Genomic DNA, 22,243 nt, shown 5'->3' with positions numbered 1-22,243 from the left:
ATCGAGCAATATTTAAATGAGCGGTAGTTAAGGTTAAAGGTAATTATCTCTTCTTCTTTTTTTTTCTTGTTACGGGTGAGCGCCCGCCACTATTCTACCTCTAAATATAGAAAATGCCATTGTACACATGGTGCTACGTCACCTCAAAGTTATGGAATCTCCATGCACTAGGTGTCATGGCTCCAACTTTCCCAAAAGTAACAATCTAACCCACGTACTGTTCAAACGCGTGCAACTTCTATATATGGTTTAAGCTCATGCGTGCAAACTAGGTATAAATGGCTGGCATGTCTTTGAAGCCATATTCATAATAAGCAACTTAAATATTCTTCCCAAGATCTGTTGTTATCAATGAGTGAAGGTGGAAAACAAAAGCTTCATCGTCCATTAATCACGCCATACAACGACCATGCCGGAGATAAAGATGACTGTATGATCATGGAAGATCATGAATCTCATGATAACGATGATAATATCAGATCATCGGCATCATCCCTTGAAGATTCAAGATCAGCGTCTGGTGGATCAACATCATCCTCAGACATAGTGGACGATGCGTCTTCATCAACTTCTTGTTCTTCATCCTCGCTCATGGGCCATCTACCCATCAAGCTGTAAGTAGCTTCATCAAGCTAGCATTTTGTAAAAAGAAAATGCCTTTTTCCAGAAACTAAACTATTTTTGGCTACACGTACATGAAAGGGTGAAAGCATGAAAGATTGTTGCAAAATATTAGAGTTTTAGGCTAATAGGAGTTGTAATACGTATATGCAGGAGAGGACTTTCCAAGTACTATGAAGGCAAGTCTCAGTCTTTCACATCTCTGTCAAGGGTGATGAGCATAGAAGACCTTGCAAAGAAGGAAACACCTTATAGAAGAAAAATGAAAGCATCCAAGAGCTATGGGGGCAGCTTTGATGCCCACAAACCATACACCCTTCCCAAGGCAACAATTTCTAAGAAATCAACTAGAGTTTCTTTGTCATCTTTATCTTTTTCAAGTAGAAGATGAAAGTTTCTTGGGTATTACTAGACCCCCTCCAATTCCATACAGAAGAACTTTTGATGTGCAGATTAATTATTACGTACCATGATCGATTTGATGAAAAACATAATGAGTTTCTTTTGCGGCTGTAGCTTTTATATTAATCTGCCAACATTCATAATGTTGATTGTTATGTGTCCGGTCCTTTTTTTTAAGTAGTGTTTACTCAGAGGAGGTAAAAATAAAAAGAAAATGTTAGATTTATAACACCAATACAGCAACTGTACAACAACTCCTCACGTGTGGGATGGACCCCAGACATGTGAGGAGTTGTTGTAATGGTGTAGTGCAAGAATTAAATTTCAAAATAAAAAACACAAGATTCATTTACAAATTAATGTAGAAGCTGGTTATCAACCTATAGCCGTGTCTCGGCCCAGCATTGGTCTACACATAATGGTAGTGTAGCACGAATACAAAGGCCTTACGCCAAGAATCGCAAACTAATTTTTGGCCTAATGTCTAACGCCACTCTGAGCATTTGACCTTAAATTGCGGGCTATACTCAAGTAGTTGGCCCCAAAAAAGAGGTAGCACCTATGTGAATTTGAACTCGAAACCTCGAGGGGTGATATTCCATCGAAACCACAAACCTAACCACTAGGTCACTTGAACTTTTAATCAATTATGTGAGGTTTACTAGAGAAATAATATTCCTGCATGTTCGTACCCATTTGTCACACTCATTTCACAACGATATATGTTTTAAGTCTGTCCCTACATATCAGTTGGTGACTCCATTGATAAATTTCCATTTTCATGACCTATAAAAATCATTATTTAATAATCTCAAGATATATAACAACAGTACTAGGCCTTAACTAGGTGGGAAGAGCACCAATGATCAACCAAAGAAGAGTGAGCTTTTTCCTCTACCACGCTAGCTAACTCCCTGTACGGTATTCACATAGGATATCATGATTAATATATGGGTTAAATACTTTTTTACCCCTTGAGTTTAACAGCTTTATTTTTTCTTTTCTCAGTTTTACTTTCAATCACAGGTGGTATCTCGCTTATGGGCATATACTCAAATAGTACCTTTGTCCATCTGCTGTCAAAAAAACAAACGAAATTTCACGTCAAACTAATCAAATCTTAACACTTGTCATATACCTTAGTAAAAAATAATAAAATTTTAAAAACTTAAATGTCAAAATCAAGAAAAAAACAAAACAAAGGGGTGGCTCGAGCCACCCGCCGTCCACCACCATTTAGGCCTATGGGGGAGGCTCGATAGCTTTGGGCTAATCTGAGGGTGGTTTGGCCATCGTCAAATGGCAAAATGGTGGTGACTTTGGCCAAAGCCACATGCACCCACTAGGGCCCTTAGGGGTGCGGCCACCTCCACTAGACCTCGAGGAAGTGTTGCAATTAGAACCTCCAAGCGAGACAGTAATCACTTGGGATTTGTTCAAGATAGAATACAACATGCGATTCTTTCCCCAAGCTTAAAGACAACTTATAGCTATTGAGTTCCAAAACTTAGTCTAGGGCAACATGTCGGTGGAACAATACTCCGCCAATTTTATGGAACTAGCTAAGTTCGCCGCTAACCTAATCACAGATGAGGAATCGAAAGCGGAGCGCTTTGAGAATAGTCTCAACCCCCGAATCAAATGAGTCATATGCCTCCACATTAAAGACTACGCCAGGTTAGTGGAAGTAGCATCTCTTGTGTAGAGAAGAATCTGTGAATTAGCCGTAGCCTACGACTTGAAAAGGCGATTAAAGCAGGAGACATCATATTCAGAAAGAGGCCAGTAATAGAGTATGATTCCAAACCAAATGTTGGCAGAAGTTTTCCACCGACACTTGGGAATCAAAAACCTCTCTGTAACACGTGTGGAAAACTGCACGGGGGGAGGATGTAGGACGACAGGCCCAACCTGCTTCAAGTGTGGCAAGTTTGGTCATTTCTGAAAGCATTGCCTTACAAATCCCATTGGAGAATTAAGGTCGCAAGAAGGTGGATATCAACAACAAAACCCTGCTCAAGTCTGAGTATATTCATTTATCCCTGGTGGTTCTGATGGAGAAGTGGAATATATAGATGTGGCACATATGTTTACACTTTGTGTGTATTTTTATGTGAGAACGTCAAATTATATTATTTATATATTGAGGTAATTCAGTCAACTCTAATGTCTTATATTCTCAAGTCTTTGAGAAAAAAAATATATATATTTCGCTGTCAAATCTCAACCCTGATGACGTCGTAATGTCACGTGAAAATCGAAAATTTTCACTTATGCCTTTTTGTAAAAGGTAGGACGTTACACTTCCAATCTAATACGGAGGAAAACTCTTGTCTTTTTTTAATTTTATCAAATAAAGATCTACATTTGTAGAATTTATCAAAAATATATCATTCCTCTATATTTTATCCAACTTTTTGATCAATTACTTGTAAAATATCAGTTATATTCTAAAAAAAAAAAAAATGCCAAAAAAGTAAAACAAAAAATACAAGTTGGACAAAAACAATTATCAAAAAAGCAAAAGCATGTGAGGGAGGATCTTCCTCGCAAGCTTTTGGATTATTTTTATAATTTTTTATTAATGTAATTAATATTTCACCTTACTTTTGTTAGAAATTAATGGAAAACCTTACAAAAATATCATTAAATCCAAACCTAATGGATCCGAAGGACCAAGCCCACGTTCTATGCAAAATCAAGCCCATTAAATCCAAACCAAATACCCATAAATCCAAACCAACAATCCATTCGAAACAAACAAAAATGAATTAACGAATCTTCCAAACTAAATCATATGGTATTTATTCAAATCAAACCAACTTTTCAATGAACTAAATCAACAAATAAGGTGAGGGAATTTATAAATTTATAAAAATAAAAAAAAAAATAAAAAAAAAGTTCCTTCTTTCTTTAAATAGGCTAAAATACTTTCTTTTTTCTCCCTCTAAAACCTGTCTTTAGGCCTTCATGGCCTTAAGCCTAGCCCATGATTACATTGATTAGGTCAGTGATTCATGCAACCATTGTGATTGGTTGCATGAAATGGGTTATTTGATGGGTGAGACACATGGCCACCGATGTGTCACTCCCTCACCTACCAAATTTTTATTTTATTTTTTTTCTTTTTGCACTAAGGCCCAATGGGTAGAACTTTGGGTTAGGCCCCCAATTCAAGTTCCATCCAACTTTTTTCTTAGCCCAATCCTTTCCTTTTTAACCCAAAGCCCAAACCAAAAATTTCAGTGGGCCTAAACTTCCAAATTCCAAAAGGTTTAAGCCCATTTTTTTATTTTTATTTTTAATTCTCCAAATGGCCAAAATCCTTTACGTTGGTAAAATATTTTCTTTAAATGGGCCAACGTACAACTTTCATAAATCATTTATAATTTTAAATTGGAATAAACACTTCTCTTGAATTTTAGAAAGATACTAAACTCATTTTCTTAAAAGGCCATTTAAAGTTTCGAAGGCCTATTTGATTTTATTCTTGAAATTTTTCATTTTGCTTTTAGGTCTAAGTCCCATTCTAAGCCCATATGAGCTTAAATCCAAAATCTAGGCCCAATTTCTCTTTTTCCCAAAATTGATGAATTTAATTAGCCCCTTTTACTTTCTTTGGGCTTTTTCTCCAAACTGGGTGCAAAAGAAGCCAACTTGCTTTTTATCTTTTGTAGGGTAATTAGTATTACACACCGTTTGTGGCTCTCCGGTCTCGATGGCCTCACCGTGGGTCTCCGTAGAGGGATTATAATCATTTACAATTTTAAAGAAATTTGAGATTCTCAAATTATGTTAATTCAAGTTATTTTTTACATCGAATGACATGAAAAATGCTACATATTAAAGATATGACAATTTTATCGAGGCAAAAAAAAAATCATTCCAAAATGTATTTTCTTCACTTTTGAAGAGACGCTTCTTTATTAAATCGAAAGACAATTTTGTGTTCAAAACTTTTATACGACATAAAGTTTAAAAACTTGATAAAAATATACTCAATTCTCATTAGTAACATGTCACATTTTTAATATGTAGTATTTTTCATGTCATTCGATGCATGAAACAACCTAAATTCACATAATTTGAAAATCTCATTTTTTTTTTTTTTTTAAATTATAAGGGGTCCTGATCCCTTCATAGAGTGCCCTCGCTAGGGGAGGTTTTTTTAATCTAATGGCGTAATTACATTTTGACACATCTAATGGGGGGTGTACAATGGACGGACAATCATATGTAGGTCACGTGATATATTTTAGTTCATGTTAACAGGAAATTCTAACAGAGAGCAAACTGATTGTCATGAATAGTTTGAGGGGATTAATTATCACTTTTTAAAATTTGACGAGGCGATTGCAAATTGACTGTAATTAAGTTCGAATAGAGTAAATATAGTTGCTCCTGAACTAGAATAAGAAGGATACTGTTGGCATAGAAGAATTTGCAAGAACCACATTTGGATCCTGGTGATATGTGTGAGAGCTTGTGACTAGATCAATTTAATTGATTTCGCATATATTCTAACAAATGTTGAAAATTCATCTAAAATAGGGAAACGTGCAATTTAAAGAGAAGAAGGTGGATCTTTGTCGCTACAAATGGAGAAAGAGAAAGGAAGGGAAAAACAAGTAAGAATGTAGACAAATCACATAATAGACGCAGAAGTTAGCACTTTTGTGAACTTTTTGAGCATTTCTAATAAAAGAAAACAGGATAATGAAAACTGAGTTAGAAATCAAATCTACGATCTTTTAGTCAAGGATTCGTGAGGAATTTTTTGCAATGCCAAGATCACAACAATAGAATTGAGGGAAACTTTAAGGTTTAGAGAGACTGTTAATGAGACTACAAGTCTAACAGCAATGACTTCACCATAAACAGGATCACATTGATGGCTAATATGAGAAATAGCCTTTAATAATACGACCATGAAAGTCACGACAGATAGCTGCTTGAGCCAAAATTGATTTTGTAACAACCTTCAATTAAATGAGTCCACTTCTCTAAATCAGGTGAAGGACAGGAGTGTGGGGACGCAAACCGAACCGAAAATTTGGTTAAGGGAACATGTATATATTGAACCAAAAATTTGCTTTATTGATCGATGTAAAGTTTTTTAAAAAGAATAAAATACTAACAGAATGCACTGAATCCAGCTGGCTAGACATTAAGACACGTAACCAAGAAACTAATATGGGGCCGAAAAAAAAATGGGCATCAAGAAAAAGAGATGATTGTGATTAGGTTACAATTGATTGGACCTGACGAGGTGGCTTCTATTTGGTAGTGACTTTCTTAGAGCATTAGCAGCAAATTTTTAACTATTTTTCTTATTTTAAAAAAAATTTAAGAAATCAAACCACTTTTTTTTTTCCTATACAAAAACACTCCACAACAGTTTCCTTTTATTTTTTCCTATATATTAAAATAATAATTTTTTACCTTTCTTTTTTCTTTTTTCTTTTTTCCTTTTTAACTTCATTCCATATTCCATAAGCATTCGCTCATCCCTCCACCAATTCCACTTCGCCATTCCATCCCCTCCACCAGCTCCATCCCCAACCTTAGTCACCCAAATCAAAACCATCCCAAAAACCTCCAACATCAATCTAGGTGAAATCCAGTACACCTCCACCTCATTTTTTTTTATTTTTTTTTCACATTTTATTCCGGAAGGTGCCATTTCTAAATTTCTCGAGCTCGACCTTCAATTGCAATCAAAACAATAACGTAAAAAGAGAACCTCAAAATTACTAGAAACAATCGGGAAAGAAAATCAAAGACTAGAGGATTTTCTCAAGAAGAATTTGACTGGGAAATGTGACTTTCTTGGAAAATTCCCAACTGAGGACGGCCTATGAGTTGAGACCGAAACAACATACAGGGGGAGTCAAAATCCCGGGAGATTTCATTTCGTCGTGGCGATGAGCTATGGTTGCTGGTTTGGGTCACCATCCGCTCAGTCTCCCCGTTCCTCATGCCCACCTCCTCCAGCGGCGGCGCGTTGCTCAAGGTTGTCCCGTGCCATGGTGTCCACCGAGAAGAATTAATCCTATTTATTATCGTGGTGTTGCGGCGGCATCGGCACCTCCTCCTGCGGGACCCTTGTCACCGACGATGGGACCCCTCATCCTACAAAACTCTAATGTTCACTGCTACTGGAACACCTTCTCATGAGTTGAAGGAAGGTGAAGCGTTTTTCTGAAGGATGAGACAAAGAGAGAAGGCGTGTGGGAGGAGAGATAAAACCTTTTGTGCCAATAAAATATTGGATTAGGAAGCTACAGTGCTTCCCAATGTATTGGGAAGTACTGTAGCTTCCCAAGGAACCTCATCTAAAATAAGGAAGTTGCTGTGGCTCATATTTTGCATATTTTTTTAAAATTTTCCTTATTTTAGGGAATAGAACTATTTATAGGGCATCTACTACTAGTGTTCTTACAGCGGATTTGTAATTGTTTTTAGCTACTTCAAAAGTGTTTTCTTTAAAAAGCTTTTTTTAACTTTCTTTTTATTTTTAATAGATAAAAACTATATTTTTCAACCCATTTGTAAACGGGATCTTAATGAGTGATGGATACAAAGACTTTGTATGTATGACCGTTGATTCGGTCATCGTCAAGAACTAAACACCGACCCGAGGGGATCAAATCTCTTAACATATATGAGTGGTAGGCACATGCATTGTGCATGTGATGGCTATAATAGAATTTCTGTATGATATTAAGAGCAAACAAAAAAATAAAAATTAAAAAAAGAGAAAGAGTTAAAATGATGAAAACAAAGAATGGGGTATAAGAAAAATTATGTGCTTCGATAAGCGGGTGCCTGGTGAATGATGAACACACCCCCTTTAGAAGATACATTCACGTAAGCATAAAGCAAACATGATGGCTTACCTTAAGATATTATTATTATTATCTTAATTGTTTAATGTTTTGGTAGTACCCATTGTCAGAAGCCATGACCCAAACTAGTGGTTGTCCGGCTGCCTTCTAGGACCACATCTTCAAAAGTTTGTGCATTGAACCGCTTGTCCATACCGTTGCAGCTAGGCATGGCAGCAACAACACCATCTTGGACATGCCAAAACCAATAGCATCTCACTGTATTACACTAATTGTATAAATTACGCCAATTTTATTATTTTTCTTTCTTTTAAGGGTCTTAATTCGTATTTGTTGTCAAGTTTGGATCATGTTAAAGTATGAGTATAAGACTATATAGGTCAATCATAATCTGACCCACTTAATTAAACGAGTTAAATCCCTTAATCCTAACCCGCAAGTTTTAAGTTGGATTCGCAGGTCATGTCAAATCAACCATAATCCAACTTATTCAATTAAACGAATCAAGGCTCTTAATTCGAAACTCACTAATTTCATGTTAAGTTTGAGTCAAATACATAAATCGTGTCAAAATTTAATAACCCTATTATTTATACCTTATTTAATTGTTCTTTATATCTTTGTCTTTTGTAGTTTCATAAAAGAATTAAAGACCCTTTTTCCCTCCTTAATTGATGGTCCAACCTATAGCAAGAAGATTTGGATCCACAAGAAAATGGCTAAGGTAGTGGAAAGTGGAAACCTTAGACAATTCGAAAGGACCTTACCATACGGACAAAAAGTTCGGCGGTAGATGTTTATTGTAGAATAAAATATATTTCTTTTGAATAGTTCGCAAATAAAGCATAGTTTAGGCCATCCCCACTATTGTTATTTTCCCTAGAATGCCAATAATGTCCATCCTCTCAAAGCCTAAAAGCCACGTTCCGAGATGGTCAAAGATGGACTTTTAAGACACTTTTTCAATATTTTGTAGTTTCCCATCTAAATGGGAATTTGTAGAGTAATTAATGCATAATTTGACTAATAACAATTTTTTTTCTTTGTAAATCTGTTTTAATCAAATCCAGACACACCTCCTTTTCAAAATTCAAAGTTTCAATGTACAAAGCTCTAGAAACTAACCCTAGATTTGCATTAATTAATCAGTATTTTAATAGATTAATACAAGAATCTCGACTTTTTCAAAAGCATAGGAATATTTTATATTTTTTGAACACCATAACGGGATGAGGAGAGCACAGCAGCTCGACCAAACATATTTGGCCACCATATTCTCGTACGAAGCACTTCCAATAAACAATTGCATTAAAAAATTTGTGTTTCAGTGTTTGGATCAGAAGAGACATACCGGTTTTTTAATGAATTTTGAACTTAAGATCTCATCATCCTTCGTTATTCTCGTGAAGAAGAAATTATCATTAATTTGAGGTTGAATTCATTACCATTACCTTTAATTAATTCAAGATATAAAAAATTAGAATTATATTTCAACTCCAATCTCCGGAATAAAAAAGAAATAATATATAATTTGACAAAATAAAAATGATATATATATCTTTTACACATTTATATATAATTAAATTTTAAATTTACTGTTAAATTTATGAGACTCGATTTGATTATTTATTTAATGATGCATCACACAAAAATCTATCCTGTACAAAGGTTTCGTTTATTATTGAAAAAAGTTGCTTATATTTGTTTTTAAAAAATATTTTCTATTTTTAAAATGAAACTATTAACAAAATTCTTTAAAAAAAGAAAAAAGGAAAGAGATGAGGGCAAGTGTGGGATCATTATTATTGTCGAAAGACAAGTCAGGGAAGTGGGAAGGACCTTAACGACACGCTGCACGAAACGGGCGTATGGATATGGATGATGTATGGCTGGCTTATTTAGGGCTTAGGGGATAATAATTTGGTCAAAGACCGGCACAGTTACCCAAATTGCCCCTTATTATTATTAACTTTTTTCCTTCTTTTTACAACTATTTATTACAAGAAAACAAGTGTGTGAGTCATGTCAAGCTGATGCAAGCAAAACCCCGGAAAACCCATCAATCAAATCAAAACCTCTAATCATTGCTGTAAGAAAGTTATGATCATCAAGGGCATTCATGGTTACTATATATATATGTGAAAGAGAGAGAGTGAGGGGTGGAATTAAAGCCTTTCTTTCGTATCTATTAATTTGCTATTCAAAAATGTGTCAGCAGATTCAGATTTAGAAATAGTTTTTATGAGATTTATTTATGGGCTAGGATCCACACTAATTTAAAAAATAAGGTGAATTCAAATCATTAATGGAATCCAACGGCTTAAAAGATATTATTTATAAAAAAAAATGGCATGTTATTAGGGTAATTAATTTTTTTTATTTTTATTTTTAAAAAGACTCTTTTTCTTGTGTTAATCAAATGACTATTTTTTACTTAAAAGTTTTTTTACGATATAAAACGTAAAAACTTGACGAAAAATTCGCATTAATAACTTGTCACATTTTTAATGGGTATCATTTTTTACATTGTTCGATGTTAAAAGAAGTAATTCTCAAAATTTGAAAATTTACAATTTCGTTGAAAGAAATTCTATCCTTTATCCTTTATTTATCCAAAGAGATTTTAAATTGGTTGGCCATTTATTTGGACAAATAAGCCTTACATGTATTTTTTCATATGTGATGTTAAGAGTCACATCAATTTTGAGGAGATAAAAGGAAGACAAAGAGATGATATGTAGTATTCCTCCTATTACATTGTTGTAGATTCTTATTAACCTTTTTTAAAAAGTTTATTTTCAGCTGTACAAATCACTTGAATTTAGGTAGTACATTATGAGATAACTATATAAAACTCATTTGTACAAATAAATTTAATTAATTGGGAAATAGTGATTGCAACTTTCGTGCATGTTCCATAGTAGGAAGGTGGCCGGTGTAAATGTTCATCTTTTTCTGGTTGGCTGAGCCTGTCGCCTGTCAGCCTTTGGATTGTAACTACTGTTTTGTTACATATATGGTAGGGATTTCAACATCATTCTAGGATTGAAATCTGAAAGCGCAAAACTGTTTTGACGTGGTTGTTTTTGCTATTTATGAACATGTTCTTTTCCCGTTAAAGGGCAGAAATTATCGGACAATATAAAAAACACTAAACTTAATCAAGCAGATCTACAGGCTCAGATTTTTCCCCCGCGGACCGATTATATATGTTTTCCCTTCTCAAATAAACAAATCCAATAAAATAACTCCTTCAAAAAACATCTTAATTTAGGTAAAATGAGAGAGAGAGAGAGAGAGATAAGTTTCACTGTGGCCAGTGTAGATCAAGCTGGCCAGAGCTGGATCAGCGACACCTACAAGGAAGCTTCGTGGAAAACGTCCATTGGTGGGAAGCCAGGGGATTCAAAATGGGGGACCAGCTTCAATGTTGGAAAATAATTTAAACAGAAAACTTCTACCTGAGGACTTCTGCTCCCAAATTTGAACTTCTCAAAATATCCCAACCCTGCATTATTTGTTTAAAGATTAGTTTAGAATAAATGAGTAGCGTTATTCTCTGGACTGATTTATTTCGCTGGCTAACATGACTTTTTTTAAAAAAAATATATTGAGTGATTGGCATAAAAAAAAATTACTTAAAACACGTCGCATGAATCCTTTGTGAGATTAGAATAATAAATAAGTGTAAAGAGCTACGAAGAGGCTAAACCTACGGTCGTATCTTATGATCCCGAGCCTCCCAGTCCTTGAATTGGAGGGAAAAAAGATATTTCGTTTCCATAAGGCATAATTCAGTAAGAACTGTTTTAGAAGAATTTACAGGACCCTGTGCTCTATCCTATTTGTTGTTCACAGTTCACACAAGAGTGGAAAAATAAGCTCAAGAGAAACATTTAAAACAGAAATCCCCCACTGGTTTCTCCCTAACAAACACAAGAGGACCTCTTAACAACAATTTTCTCAAAAATCTTCTTCCTCTTCAACTTGGGAAAAAGAACGCTGCATTCTAACACTGCTAATGCTGTTTCGTGCTGCCAGAATTTCGTTCAGTGAAAGCCTCTTCTTTGGCCCTGGCTCCGGTCTTTGCTTTGGTGCACTGTGAGACCTCAATTTGGCCTTAAAAGATTGCGTGCTCGCCATGTAGTTAGGGAAGTTCGAGTAAGGTCTGAAGAAACTGTCTCCACAGACACTCTTCACCGGTGTAGCCGGAGCGTTAGACTGGATTCGAGGAGTGCTCTGAGCAGTAGCAAACTTACATTCATCACCATTGAAGTACCATTCAAAGTCATGAAGGTTACGGCAATCTGGCACCGATATACGAGCAGGAATCGGACACGGAAGAGGCGATGAGATCGTTTGGTAAGGCAGGTCTTCACCAAATTCACACAACACGGTGTTGATTCTTCGAGATCTTGATCTGGGTTTGCAAGTGTCAATTTCGACAATTTTTGGGCTTTCATCAAAAGCGTTCATTGAAGCATCATAAGATGCAGATAGCCTCTTGCTGTGAAATTCACTTCTTGTTTCATCAAACTTTTCCTGACAATCAGAAACAAATCAATTAGAGACTCACTTCTAGACCATCATATAGATACACTAGCACCATTTTATGATCAGGAATTGGTAATGTTCTTACAATGGATTTCCGGGATCGAATTTCCGGATAAAATCTGTTCTCTTTGTTGAGAGACCGACGCGCACGCTGTGATCGAACAGCAGCCTGAGCTCTTATAAGAGCTTGCATGCTATGGAGAGTTGCAGTAGCCCGTTTACGGACGAGATAGCCTTTAACGAGCGCCTGTAACTTGACCAGTCCTTTTAGAGCTCGAAGTGCTTTTCGGGCCTGACAGTGAGCAAAAATTTTCAGCAGAAGATTAAAGAACTTCTGTACCAGTACAAAAGGGCAATGACATTTATGCTACTAGCCCAAGAAGAATATCATGGAGAACATAAGAAAGCAATGCCAAATACAGAAGGCAGAAGAGAAAGAATTACCAAAAAAAAGGAAGACCCATATTACAAACAAAAAGTGCATAAATCATGAAAGGAACAAGCACCAAAATTGAATCATGGGGAAAGAAACAGGAAAAACAAAGATGACCCATCTCGGAAAAACAAACTTTCAAATTTCGAAATTTCAGATTCTCAAAATAGGTGACCAAAAGGGGGAAAAAGATTAAAAGAGAAGCAGAATGATTGGCCAAGTCAACAGCAAAGTGAACAACAAATGTACCTTCCTATTGGCCAACAAACACTTGTACTGTTCCATTGGCTTTTTGAAACCAGATTTCCAACTTTAGGGAGCAGACAAATGTAAGAACTAAGAAAAGTACTTTTGAGACTGCAACGGACGTGTGTCAAGAAACATTTCATCACAACGTAGAAAAAAAAAACGAATTGAAAATTAGACCAATTGACTTCTGAGTTCTGAGATCCATTTGAAGTTCCAAAAAAATGTAAACAAAATTCAAAACCCACTTACCAAACAACCCCTAAAAACAGTCTGAATCTTCACAGCAGCCCACCTCTCCCTCCCTCCGTTAAACAAAGTTCCCCTGCCCTGGCTTGTAAGCCGCACAACCGCCACCGCCGCCTGGGCAGCGGCCACAGCAGCATCGGCCGCAGCTGCCGTTGCGGCGGCCACCGCAATTGCGTGCTTATTCTGCTGCTTCTCTGACTCAGCCATATAGGATCTGATCCAAGCAGCATCTGGGACTGACATATTACCCGGAACGCTCACCGGCGACTGACCAACTGCGCTGGAATCCCTTGGAGACTTGGCAAAACTCCACCGTTTCTTCTCCTTCCTGTCTCCAGGCAATGGACCTGAATTCTCCACATGAGTCTTATCCTTCTTCATCCCCAACAAGCCCTTCAACCACCTTGTAGCCTTCCCCATGTTTTCTTTTCTGTGTCTGTAGTGGGAATTTGAAGTGGCAAGCTAGAGGGAGAAAAATAAACAGCCAAAAAGTCCTAGAGAGATAAATAATAAAACGTTAGGTCCAAAGTCAAAAAACTCAGGTGGCGTTTATTGGGGCAAAAACAACTAACAACAAGCCCCCATTTTTTCCCTCCCAAGAATTTGAATCGAAAACTAGAGAGAGAAACAATGATCCAGAAGAAAATCCTAGAGAAATATTTCAAAAACTATTTCAATGAGCAAGAATCTAATATTCCAAAAACTATGGCCAAAACCCAGCTGTTTGTTTAATGATAAGAAACAACCTGTAAGATCTTAGAATCTTTACAGGTTTGAAGCAGAGAGGAGAAGTGAGCAGGGTGGGGGGAGCATAAGATTAACAAAGCAAAACGAATCCAAACCTTATAAAGATTGGGGGGTTTTTTTGATTTTGAAAAGAAATTCTGACAGCACCCCGTGAAGAACTGCATTACAAGACAAAAAGATGTCACAGAAATATACAGAGGGCTCAAACCCATTAAAAAAATACAGCATCAGAAACTAACCCCTTGTAAACAAACAAGAATTACAGACAAAAACACACCCACCTTCTAAAATTCAAAAAACAGCGCCGATTTCACACCCCCCACCTACAAAAAGCACAAACCCCTCCCCTTTATATTTCTCTTTCTAAATTTTCTCGCCAAGAAAAAAGAATTTTCTCTCCTAATCTCTCTCTCTCTCTCTCTCTATCTAAACTTCCTGGAGCAACGTGTACTACAAATGAAAGATACCCACTGACAATCCCGTGAATCTCTCCACTTTTTTATGCTGCGCTTTCAAACCTCTTTTGAGTATCTTCCTCTCTCTGACTCTCGCTATCTTCTACAACTCTATGACAGTTTCAAAGCCATAATTTTCTCTCATCTCCATCTCTCTTCTGTGTTGTACGAGTTCACTGAACAAAGCCATTTAAGCCTATTTCCACTAAAAGCGCTATTTTATTACCTTCTCTTTGTCCCAAACAATGAGCCCCAAAAAGCTGAGACTTCGCTTTCTTTTTTGGGTTCGGGAAGATCTTTCAGTCTCCGTATCACTCACAGTGATTCCAGAAAAAATTTCCAACTGTACTTTCCAAGATTCCTACTCAATCCCTCTGCCATTGCTTCTGCAGGAAATCTCTGAAACAATATGCCTTTGGATGAAAAAGGTTCTCCCTCTCCCTCCCTAGAGGTGTGGCAATTAAAGCAGATCGAAATTGATTTGGAAATAAAGTAATAAATGTCCAGCTTTCGGTTTTCCTAGTTCTTGGGATATCCAAAATGATTTTTGTTACCAAATAAACAATATATTAATGGGATTTTACAAGTGGTAATTGAGGTATTCACTCCACTTTGAAAAGGACCTCTTATTTATTTTTCGAAAAATTGTACATTGGTCCAAGTAATTGAACTACATTACAAATCGTTTTATATGATATTAAAATTAATTCAACTACATTACAAATTGTTTTATATGATATTAAAATTAATTCAGAGATTCTTATGGTTTGTTTAATTTACAAATCGCTCATTCGAATCAAATTTTGTTAAATATTTTAACAAATTTCATTAGACATTATGTTAATGCTAGTAAAATAGTGACACACATCGATCATAATAAAAAAAAAAGATATATATATATATATATATATATATATATATATATATATATATATATATATATATATTTTTTTTTTTAAAAAAAAAAAAAAAAAAAAAAAAGGAGAGAAAATGAGTAGATGCCCACCCCAGCCAACGAGAGTAGCGCGCAGTCACCCCTAGAGGTGGCCGCGGATGGTTAAGCCACCCCAAAGGGGTGGATGCCCAACCGACAACCCCCGACAATCTCATGAATGGTAATAGCAAAAGATTAAAAAAATTCGTAAAGTGCTTGCTTTGCTTAGTGCCCAACTAGAGACCAATGTCACTTATTACATATACAATGGACTCACTCATGCATATTTGAGAAACTGAAACACGTAGTCATATTTATGGTCACTTTCCAAAGTCCAGAAAATGTGGATTCCTACCTTATTCCCCATCTCTATGGAAAGAAATTCACATTTTCAGTAAAAAGGGCAATTATGAAGAACAATCTTTTGATTAAAAAATTTTAAAAAAAAAAAAAATTACCGCATCCAAATAAAATTGATTTGCCCTCCCAAAACAGTTGAGAATAGAAGCATTCGTTTTCATTCATCCCATCCACTGCCAAATGACCCAAACTCTAACGCTCAAGTGGTCCATGTTGCTGTTGGGAGCGTTGGACCAGGACTATCCTAGATTGACATTTTCGTGGATGCTGCCACACTTGGTCCCCCATTCCTTATAACTTCCATTAATGCATTTGGACCATTTTCTTATTACAAGACCAGCGGCCTTAATGCCTCAGATGTGTGACTATATATTTATCCCTACGTCCGTTTCTGATTTTAAATCGTACGATTTCAAAATACAAATTTTAAAACCTGGGATTTGAAAAAAACGCAAATTTTTGAAAACATAGTTTTGCATTTTGTAAAACTGCAATTTGACCTTTTAAAACCTACCTCATTGACTACAATTTTAAAACAATTTTTGAAATCGCAATACCGAACCCTCTTAAATCCTCATCTTCAAAGTTGCAAAATCTGCTTTTGGGTGTGGGGATGAGTAGAGTTTTAGAGAATTCAGTCCAGCCCACCTGGTCCACCGTGGGAATCGTTCTCCCACTACGTAAAATTTGGAGCTTTCATTTGCCTTGGGTCGGTCCATCTCTGATGATTTGCATTGTAATCCTAGGCCCAATTTTTTTTGGCGTAGATTTTTCTGAAAAAAAAAAAAAAATATATATATATATATATATATATATTTTCTTTTTTCTTTTTTCTTTTTTTAATATTTGGCATAGTGTAACCTATATGTCAACTTGAAAATATTTTCAGTAACTAAGAGTCCGTTTGGGTTTATAATTTCAAAAAGTACGATTTAAAAATGAGTGATTTAAAAACGTAATTTTTAAAAACGCAGTTAAGTGTTTGACAAAATCGCAGTTTGGCCTTTAAAATCACAAATTAGCCTTTTAAAAACTATGTTTTCATAAAAGTTCCGCATTGCTTGCAATTTGAATCAGCACTTTTCTGCGTTTTCAAATCGCAATTTTTTAAAAACGCAGTTTCCAAACAGTTCATTTTCGAGGATTTGGTTTAAAATCGCATTTTTTCTCTACGAAGTCGCAATTTCAAACGCACCCTAAGAAAAATAACAACTTTATTATGCAAACCCTTCCTTTTTTTATTTAAAAAAAAAAAAATCAATTTCGAAACATTCTTATTATTGTACAACTTTTTTTTTTTTTTTTTTTATATCACATCAATAATTTTTTTAATGACTTTTATCACTTTTTATATCATATCAATTACTTTTTATTAATATTTTTTCACTTTTTATTACCAAAAAAAAAAAAAATCAAAACTTCTTTTTATTTTATATCGCATCAATCATTTTTTTTATTACTATTTAAAATAAATTACTACCAAAAGGTTCCAAACACACGAAACATATAGAAAATGTAAAATAATTTTCACTTTTCATTTGTATAAACTATTTTTTTTTTTGCTAATCTTTTCCATTCTCGTACGGCAACTATGAGAAGTCCTTCTAGGTCTAGGGAGCATCTATTTTTTCTGGAATTATGATCCTCTACAATTTTAAAAAATTTTGATATTCTCAAATTATGTAAATTCAAGCCATTTTTTACATCAAATGATGTGAAAAATGCTAAGTATTAAATATATGACATGTTATCGTGGCAACAAAAAAAAAAACCATTTCAAAATACTTTTTTTTTCCACTTTTGAAGAGATGCTTCTTTACTAAAATCAAAAGACAATTTTTTGCTCAAAACTTTTATAATACATAAAGTGTAAGAACCTGATAAAAATATACTCAATTCTCATTGTTAAAATGTCACATTTTTAATATGCAGCATTTTTCATGTCGTTCGAAATATAAAACGACCTAAATTCATATAATTTGAGAATCTAAAGATTTTGGTCCTTCTTTATGTCGTACAACTAACTTTGTACTTTGAATATTAACCTCTCATTTGAGAGTCCCAACAATGATTATTAAGGAAGTTAATAATTATTAAGGAAGGAATTCATCCGGAAATTTTGCTTCACCCAAGCATTACCCTTCAACCATCCATTTCTCTCTTTCATAATGGTCTTGTTTTGAAGCTCGGTCAAGGCTATTACCCCTTACTCACCAAGTCACCCACCAAGTTGTGGACCATTTAGACGAAGAAGGCTCGTCAATGAGTTGGTTAGTATATTTAGAGGTGTAAAATGGTTAAAAAAAAAATTAAAATGACTTTTTTTATCTCTCTTAAATAGAATAATAAGCGTCTTTTCATTTTATTTGAAATTAAATTTTTTAAATAATTTTACCCCTCTTAAATATATTAATCGATTCCTCCCAATTTTTTTTTTTATAAGTCTCGACTCCTCCCCATTATATTTGGTCATAAACGCATGACTGCATCAGCATGAGGTTCATTAATAATAAACGGCGTGTCGTTTACTACAAGCAATTGTGTACCTTTTCTTACTGTAAAACGGTGGGTTATCGATGTTCTTTAATATCTTACCGTTTTACTTTACCATTAGCAAGCTCATCATGTTAATTGATAATCCATTCTTCTTCTTCTTCTTTTTCACTTGAAAAATTAAATTGATTCAACAGCTTTAACTAAACGAGTGTTTGCAAGTTGCTATGGGTTGCATGGGTGGAATTGTGGAAGCCGTGTGGTTGAGAGGGAACAGTTTTTGACAAATTCCTATACCACAAACGTGATCTTAGAGTTGGAGGAAGATTTTGAAGCTTAGGCTCCTTGCTAGACCTTTTCTTAGCTTTAAGATTGGTACTGGCAATTTGATTTTCCCGTGGTATGATTCTTGGCACCCTGTTGGTTGTCTTATTGAGAAATATGACTTCAGAACTTTATATGATGCAGGGCATAATAGTGGCCCCAAGCTGTCTTCTATCATAAAAAATAGAGAATGACATTGGAAGTCTGCTCGATCGGATAACCTGGTGGAAATTCAATGTAGATTACCATAAATCTCTATTGGTAATGAGGATACCCCTATTTGGAAATCCAGCAATAACAAGTTTTGCTGCTCTGAAACTTTGAACCAATTGAGGGTGAAGTTCCCGGAGGTGGATTGGTTTAATATTGTTTGGTTTCCCTTAGCTATACCAAGGTATTCCTTCATACTTTGGTTGGCTTTTAAATATGTTTTAACCACCAAAGCTCGGATGAGTTTGTGGGGATATATGGCTCTATTGTTTGTCTTTTCTGTCATGGACAAATAGTATATATTTTTCAGTTACAGTTTTAACCGGAGAATTTGGAGGGTGATTTTAACATATTGTGGTGTTGATGATCCTCTAGTTTTTTGGGATGATGTGGTTAACTAGTTTAAAGGAGAATGCATAATAAAAGCTTGAAAACAGCTCTCTGCAGGCTGTGCTTGGGGTCGGCAATGTATCACTTCCGGAGGCAAATGAATGATTTACTTTATGGCAACCCTCTTAGATTAGAATAAGCTATAGTTTCACATATTAAATGGTAAGTTCGTGCTAGGTTGCTGGCTAAAGGATCTGTGAAACTGATGAGTGATTTTTGTTGGATATATGAAAAATAGGGACGAATGTAGAAATGTAATGGAAAGATGATAGCGAACTCCAATTAATGGCTGAAGACAAACCCCAAGTGAATCCAATTAAGGCTGGAATCAAACCATAAGACAAAAGTCTATATCAATTCTTTTCTTCCCTCTTTTCATTAATGACCAAATGGTCTTTAAATAGAAATACAAATACTATTGATAATTAACTACGATAAACATAAGCAATAATACTTCTACTAACTTAACAACTTTTAAGATAAACCAACTACAAAGATAAAGATAATAAGATAACCTAATTGGAAATATAACGATAATATCTCATCACTAATAAGATAGAGATCAACTTGAATTAATCCAAGTATTAGGGTTGGAGAAAGACTCCTATCAATTTCGTCCCCTTGACACGACACTTGTCCTCAAGGTCGAAATAATTTTGCAACTTTGCTTTTGTCCTATGGATTTCTTCAAGAACACCTTTTGAGAAGAAAGACGGACCCGTGAATCTCAGTGGCAGATGTTGATCTGGAGGTTCGGGAGGCGGCCTTCGACGGCGAAATTCCACACATGGTAGCGATCTCTGGTGGAGCGGCCGAATTTGTGCCGATTTGGCCAACGGTGATTCTGTGGGGGTTTCGCTGTTGATGTTGGTGTCGGTGGGTGGATTGGGTGTCATGTGCACTTGTTTGTGTCCCTGATCATAGTTTGGGTAGGCATGGAAAGGCATTGGTGTTGCAAATACAAGTGGTACGTCTGATTGCGAAAATTGGGCAGATTTTGGCAATGGAATATGCACTATGTTGTTCCGTGAAGTTTCGCCAACTCATTAAGATTAAAGTTTATTTGAATTTGAATATTAAAATTTAGGTATTATCACTTTAGGCTTTATCTTATTGTATTTATATTTAAAGACCACTGGGTCGTTAATGAAAAGGGAGAAAAGAATTGATATAGACTTTTGCAACTTTGCTTTTGTCCTATGGATTTCTTCAAGAACACCTTCTGAGAAGAAGGACGGACCTGTGAATCTCAGTGGCAGATGTTGATTTGGAGGTTCGGGAGGCGGCCTTCGACGACGAAATTCCACACATGGTAGTGATCTCCGGTGGAGCGGCCGAATTTGTGCCGATTTGGCCAACGGTGATTCTATGGGGGTTTTTCTGTTGATGTTGGTGCCGGTGGGTGGATTGGGTGTCATGTGCACTTGTTTGTGTCCTTGATCATAGTTTGGGTAGGCATGGAAAGGCATTGGTGTTGCAAATGCAGATGGTACGTTTGATTGCGAAAATTGGGCAGATTTTGGCAATGGAATATGCACCGTGTTGTTCCGTGAAGTTTTGCGTTTGGTTTTTGGCAAATTCTCCATAACCTCGTGAAAGGAACGTTCCAGTCCTTTGATGGAATTCTGGGAATTTTTCTCAATAGTCTTGCATAGGCCCCCTGAAAAACCCTCATTGAGAGAACTTGCAATATTCTCCAAAGACTTTTCCAGATCATCGAACCGCTTTGTATTCTCTTCGGCAAGCTTAAGCTTCCCAATTCGGTCCTTGTTGGTCGACATGCTTTGATACCATTTGATGAGTTTTTTTGCTGGATGTATGAAAAATAGGGATGAATGTAGAAATAGAATGGAAAGATGATAGTGAACTCCAATTAATGGCTGGAGACAGACCTTAAGTGAATCTAATTAAGGGTGGAATCAAACCACAAGACAAAAGTCTATATCAATTCTTTTCTTCCCTCTTTTCATTAATGACCAAATGGTCTTTAAATAGAAATACAAATACTATTGATAATTAACTACGATAAACATAAGCAATAACACTTCTACTAACTTAACAACTCTTAAGATAAACCAACTACAAAGATAAAGATAATAAGATAACCTAATTGGAAATATAAAGATAATATAAAGATAAAGATAATATCTCATCACTAATGAGATAGAGATCAGTTTAAATTAATCCAAGTGTTAAGATTGGAGAAAGACTCCTATCAGAAACTGATCGGAGATAAAATTGGCCTACTTCACCTCTGGAATCTGCAAACTTTGATTTGGATTTAGGTCTCTTGGTGGCTGAGTTGCAGGCTTAGCAATTGAGATTTAACAGTTCAGTTTCAAGCTGGGATGTTCTATTTTCCTGCTTGAAATTTTTTTTGAGTATTGATTGTATTTTTTGTTTGTTGTTGGTCCTAATTGGGGCTTGTCCTGGTTTTGGACTGTTTTGTGTTTTAGTAGCTGATTTTTTCTGCTGGTGCAGTATGGTGTTCATCTATTGGGTTGCTTTGTGTTTGATTTTGTTGTGTTCTTCTGCTTAGGGGGTTTCAGGTTTGTCCTTTTGCAGGAATTTTGTTCCAGTTTTATAAAGAGTTTAATTCATCAAAAAAAAAAACAAAGAGTTTGTAAGTTGCTATAAAATATTAAAATGCCATGAGTGTTTGGAAGTTGCCATAAAATGCCCTTGATGTGATACATAGTGTTTGGCAACAAGAGTTGCCAATGGTGCCAGATAATGGTAGTTGTTAATGCCATACTAATTTGCATAAGGAATTTTGAAATTTGTAGGTGCCATGCCCCAATTTGCCCATGCTCTTCTTATACTTTTATTCAATTATATTAATTTATAAAAATTAATTTTTATTCACAACATAAGAAAATTAATTTAATAATTTAAGTTATGGCAATGATCTGATGGAGGCCCGTTAGTTGCTAATGGTGGTGGTTCGACGTTGATCTGGGTTGGTTCAGTGGTGGCA

At 35.5% G+C, this 22,243-nt stretch overlaps 2 protein-coding genes across 3 annotated transcripts; one reads left to right on the top strand and one right to left on the bottom strand.

Annotated features, from left to right (window-relative positions):
* The first annotated feature begins 272 nt into the window (after positions 1-272).
* LOC133864765 (protein OXIDATIVE STRESS 3-like) lies at positions 273-1,143 on the top strand. Its single transcript, XM_062301179.1, has 2 exons — positions 273-614; positions 775-1,143. The coding sequence occupies exons 1-2, from the start codon at positions 352-354 to the stop codon at positions 1,010-1,012; spliced, it is 501 nt and encodes a 166-aa protein (XP_062157163.1). The 5' UTR covers positions 273-351; the 3' UTR covers positions 1,013-1,143.
* A 10,403-nt stretch (positions 1,144-11,546) lies between these two features.
* Positions 11,547-15,056, bottom strand: LOC133862540 (protein IQ-domain 26-like). 2 transcript variants are annotated; one of them, XM_062298371.1, is made up of 5 exons: positions 14,782-15,056; positions 14,196-14,258; positions 13,357-13,847; positions 12,511-12,717; positions 11,547-12,413 (listed from the first exon to the last, which is right to left on the bottom strand). In XM_062298371.1, the coding sequence occupies exons 3-5, from the start codon at positions 13,771-13,773 to the stop codon at positions 11,835-11,837; spliced, it is 1,203 nt and encodes a 400-aa protein (XP_062154355.1). In that variant the 5' UTR covers positions 13,774-13,847; positions 14,196-14,258; positions 14,782-15,056; the 3' UTR covers positions 11,547-11,834. The 2 variants fall into 2 exon arrangements, with proteins under 2 accessions (XP_062154355.1, XP_062154356.1); XM_062298372.1 differs by lacking the exon at positions 14,782-15,056 and adding an exon at positions 14,382-14,750.
* Between the last annotated feature and the right edge of the window lie 7,187 nt (positions 15,057-22,243).

This window comes from Alnus glutinosa, chromosome 3 (assembly GCF_958979055.1).
Source record: "Alnus glutinosa chromosome 3, dhAlnGlut1.1, whole genome shotgun sequence".
NCBI lineage: Eukaryota > Viridiplantae > Streptophyta > Magnoliopsida > Fagales > Betulaceae > Alnus > Alnus glutinosa.
This window is presented reverse-complemented; position numbering and strand designations above follow the sequence as displayed.

What these genes read in the sequence shown, in the direction of transcription:
- LOC133864765 (XM_062301179.1), top strand. Translation starts at nt 352, where the DNA reads ATGAGTGAAGGTGGAAAACAAAAGCTTCATCGTCCATTAATCACGCCA. An exon ending in GGCCATCTACCCATCAAGCT is followed by an intron (nt 615 to 774) that starts GTAAGTAGCTTC and finishes ACGTATATGCAG; the next exon opens with GAGAGGACTTTCCAAGTACT.
- LOC133862540 (XM_062298371.1), bottom strand. Translation starts at nt 13,773, where the DNA reads ATGGGGAAGGCTACAAGGTGGTTGAAGGGCTTGTTGGGGATGAAGAAG. An exon ending in CTGTTTTTAGGGGTTGTTTG is followed by an intron (nt 12,718 to 13,356) that starts GTAAGTGGGTTT and finishes GCTCACTGTCAG; the next exon opens with GCCCGAAAAGCACTTCGAGC. An exon ending in TTCGATCCCGGAAATCCATT is followed by an intron (nt 12,414 to 12,510) that starts GTAAGAACATTA and finishes TCTGATTGTCAG; the next exon opens with GAAAAGTTTGATGAAACAAG.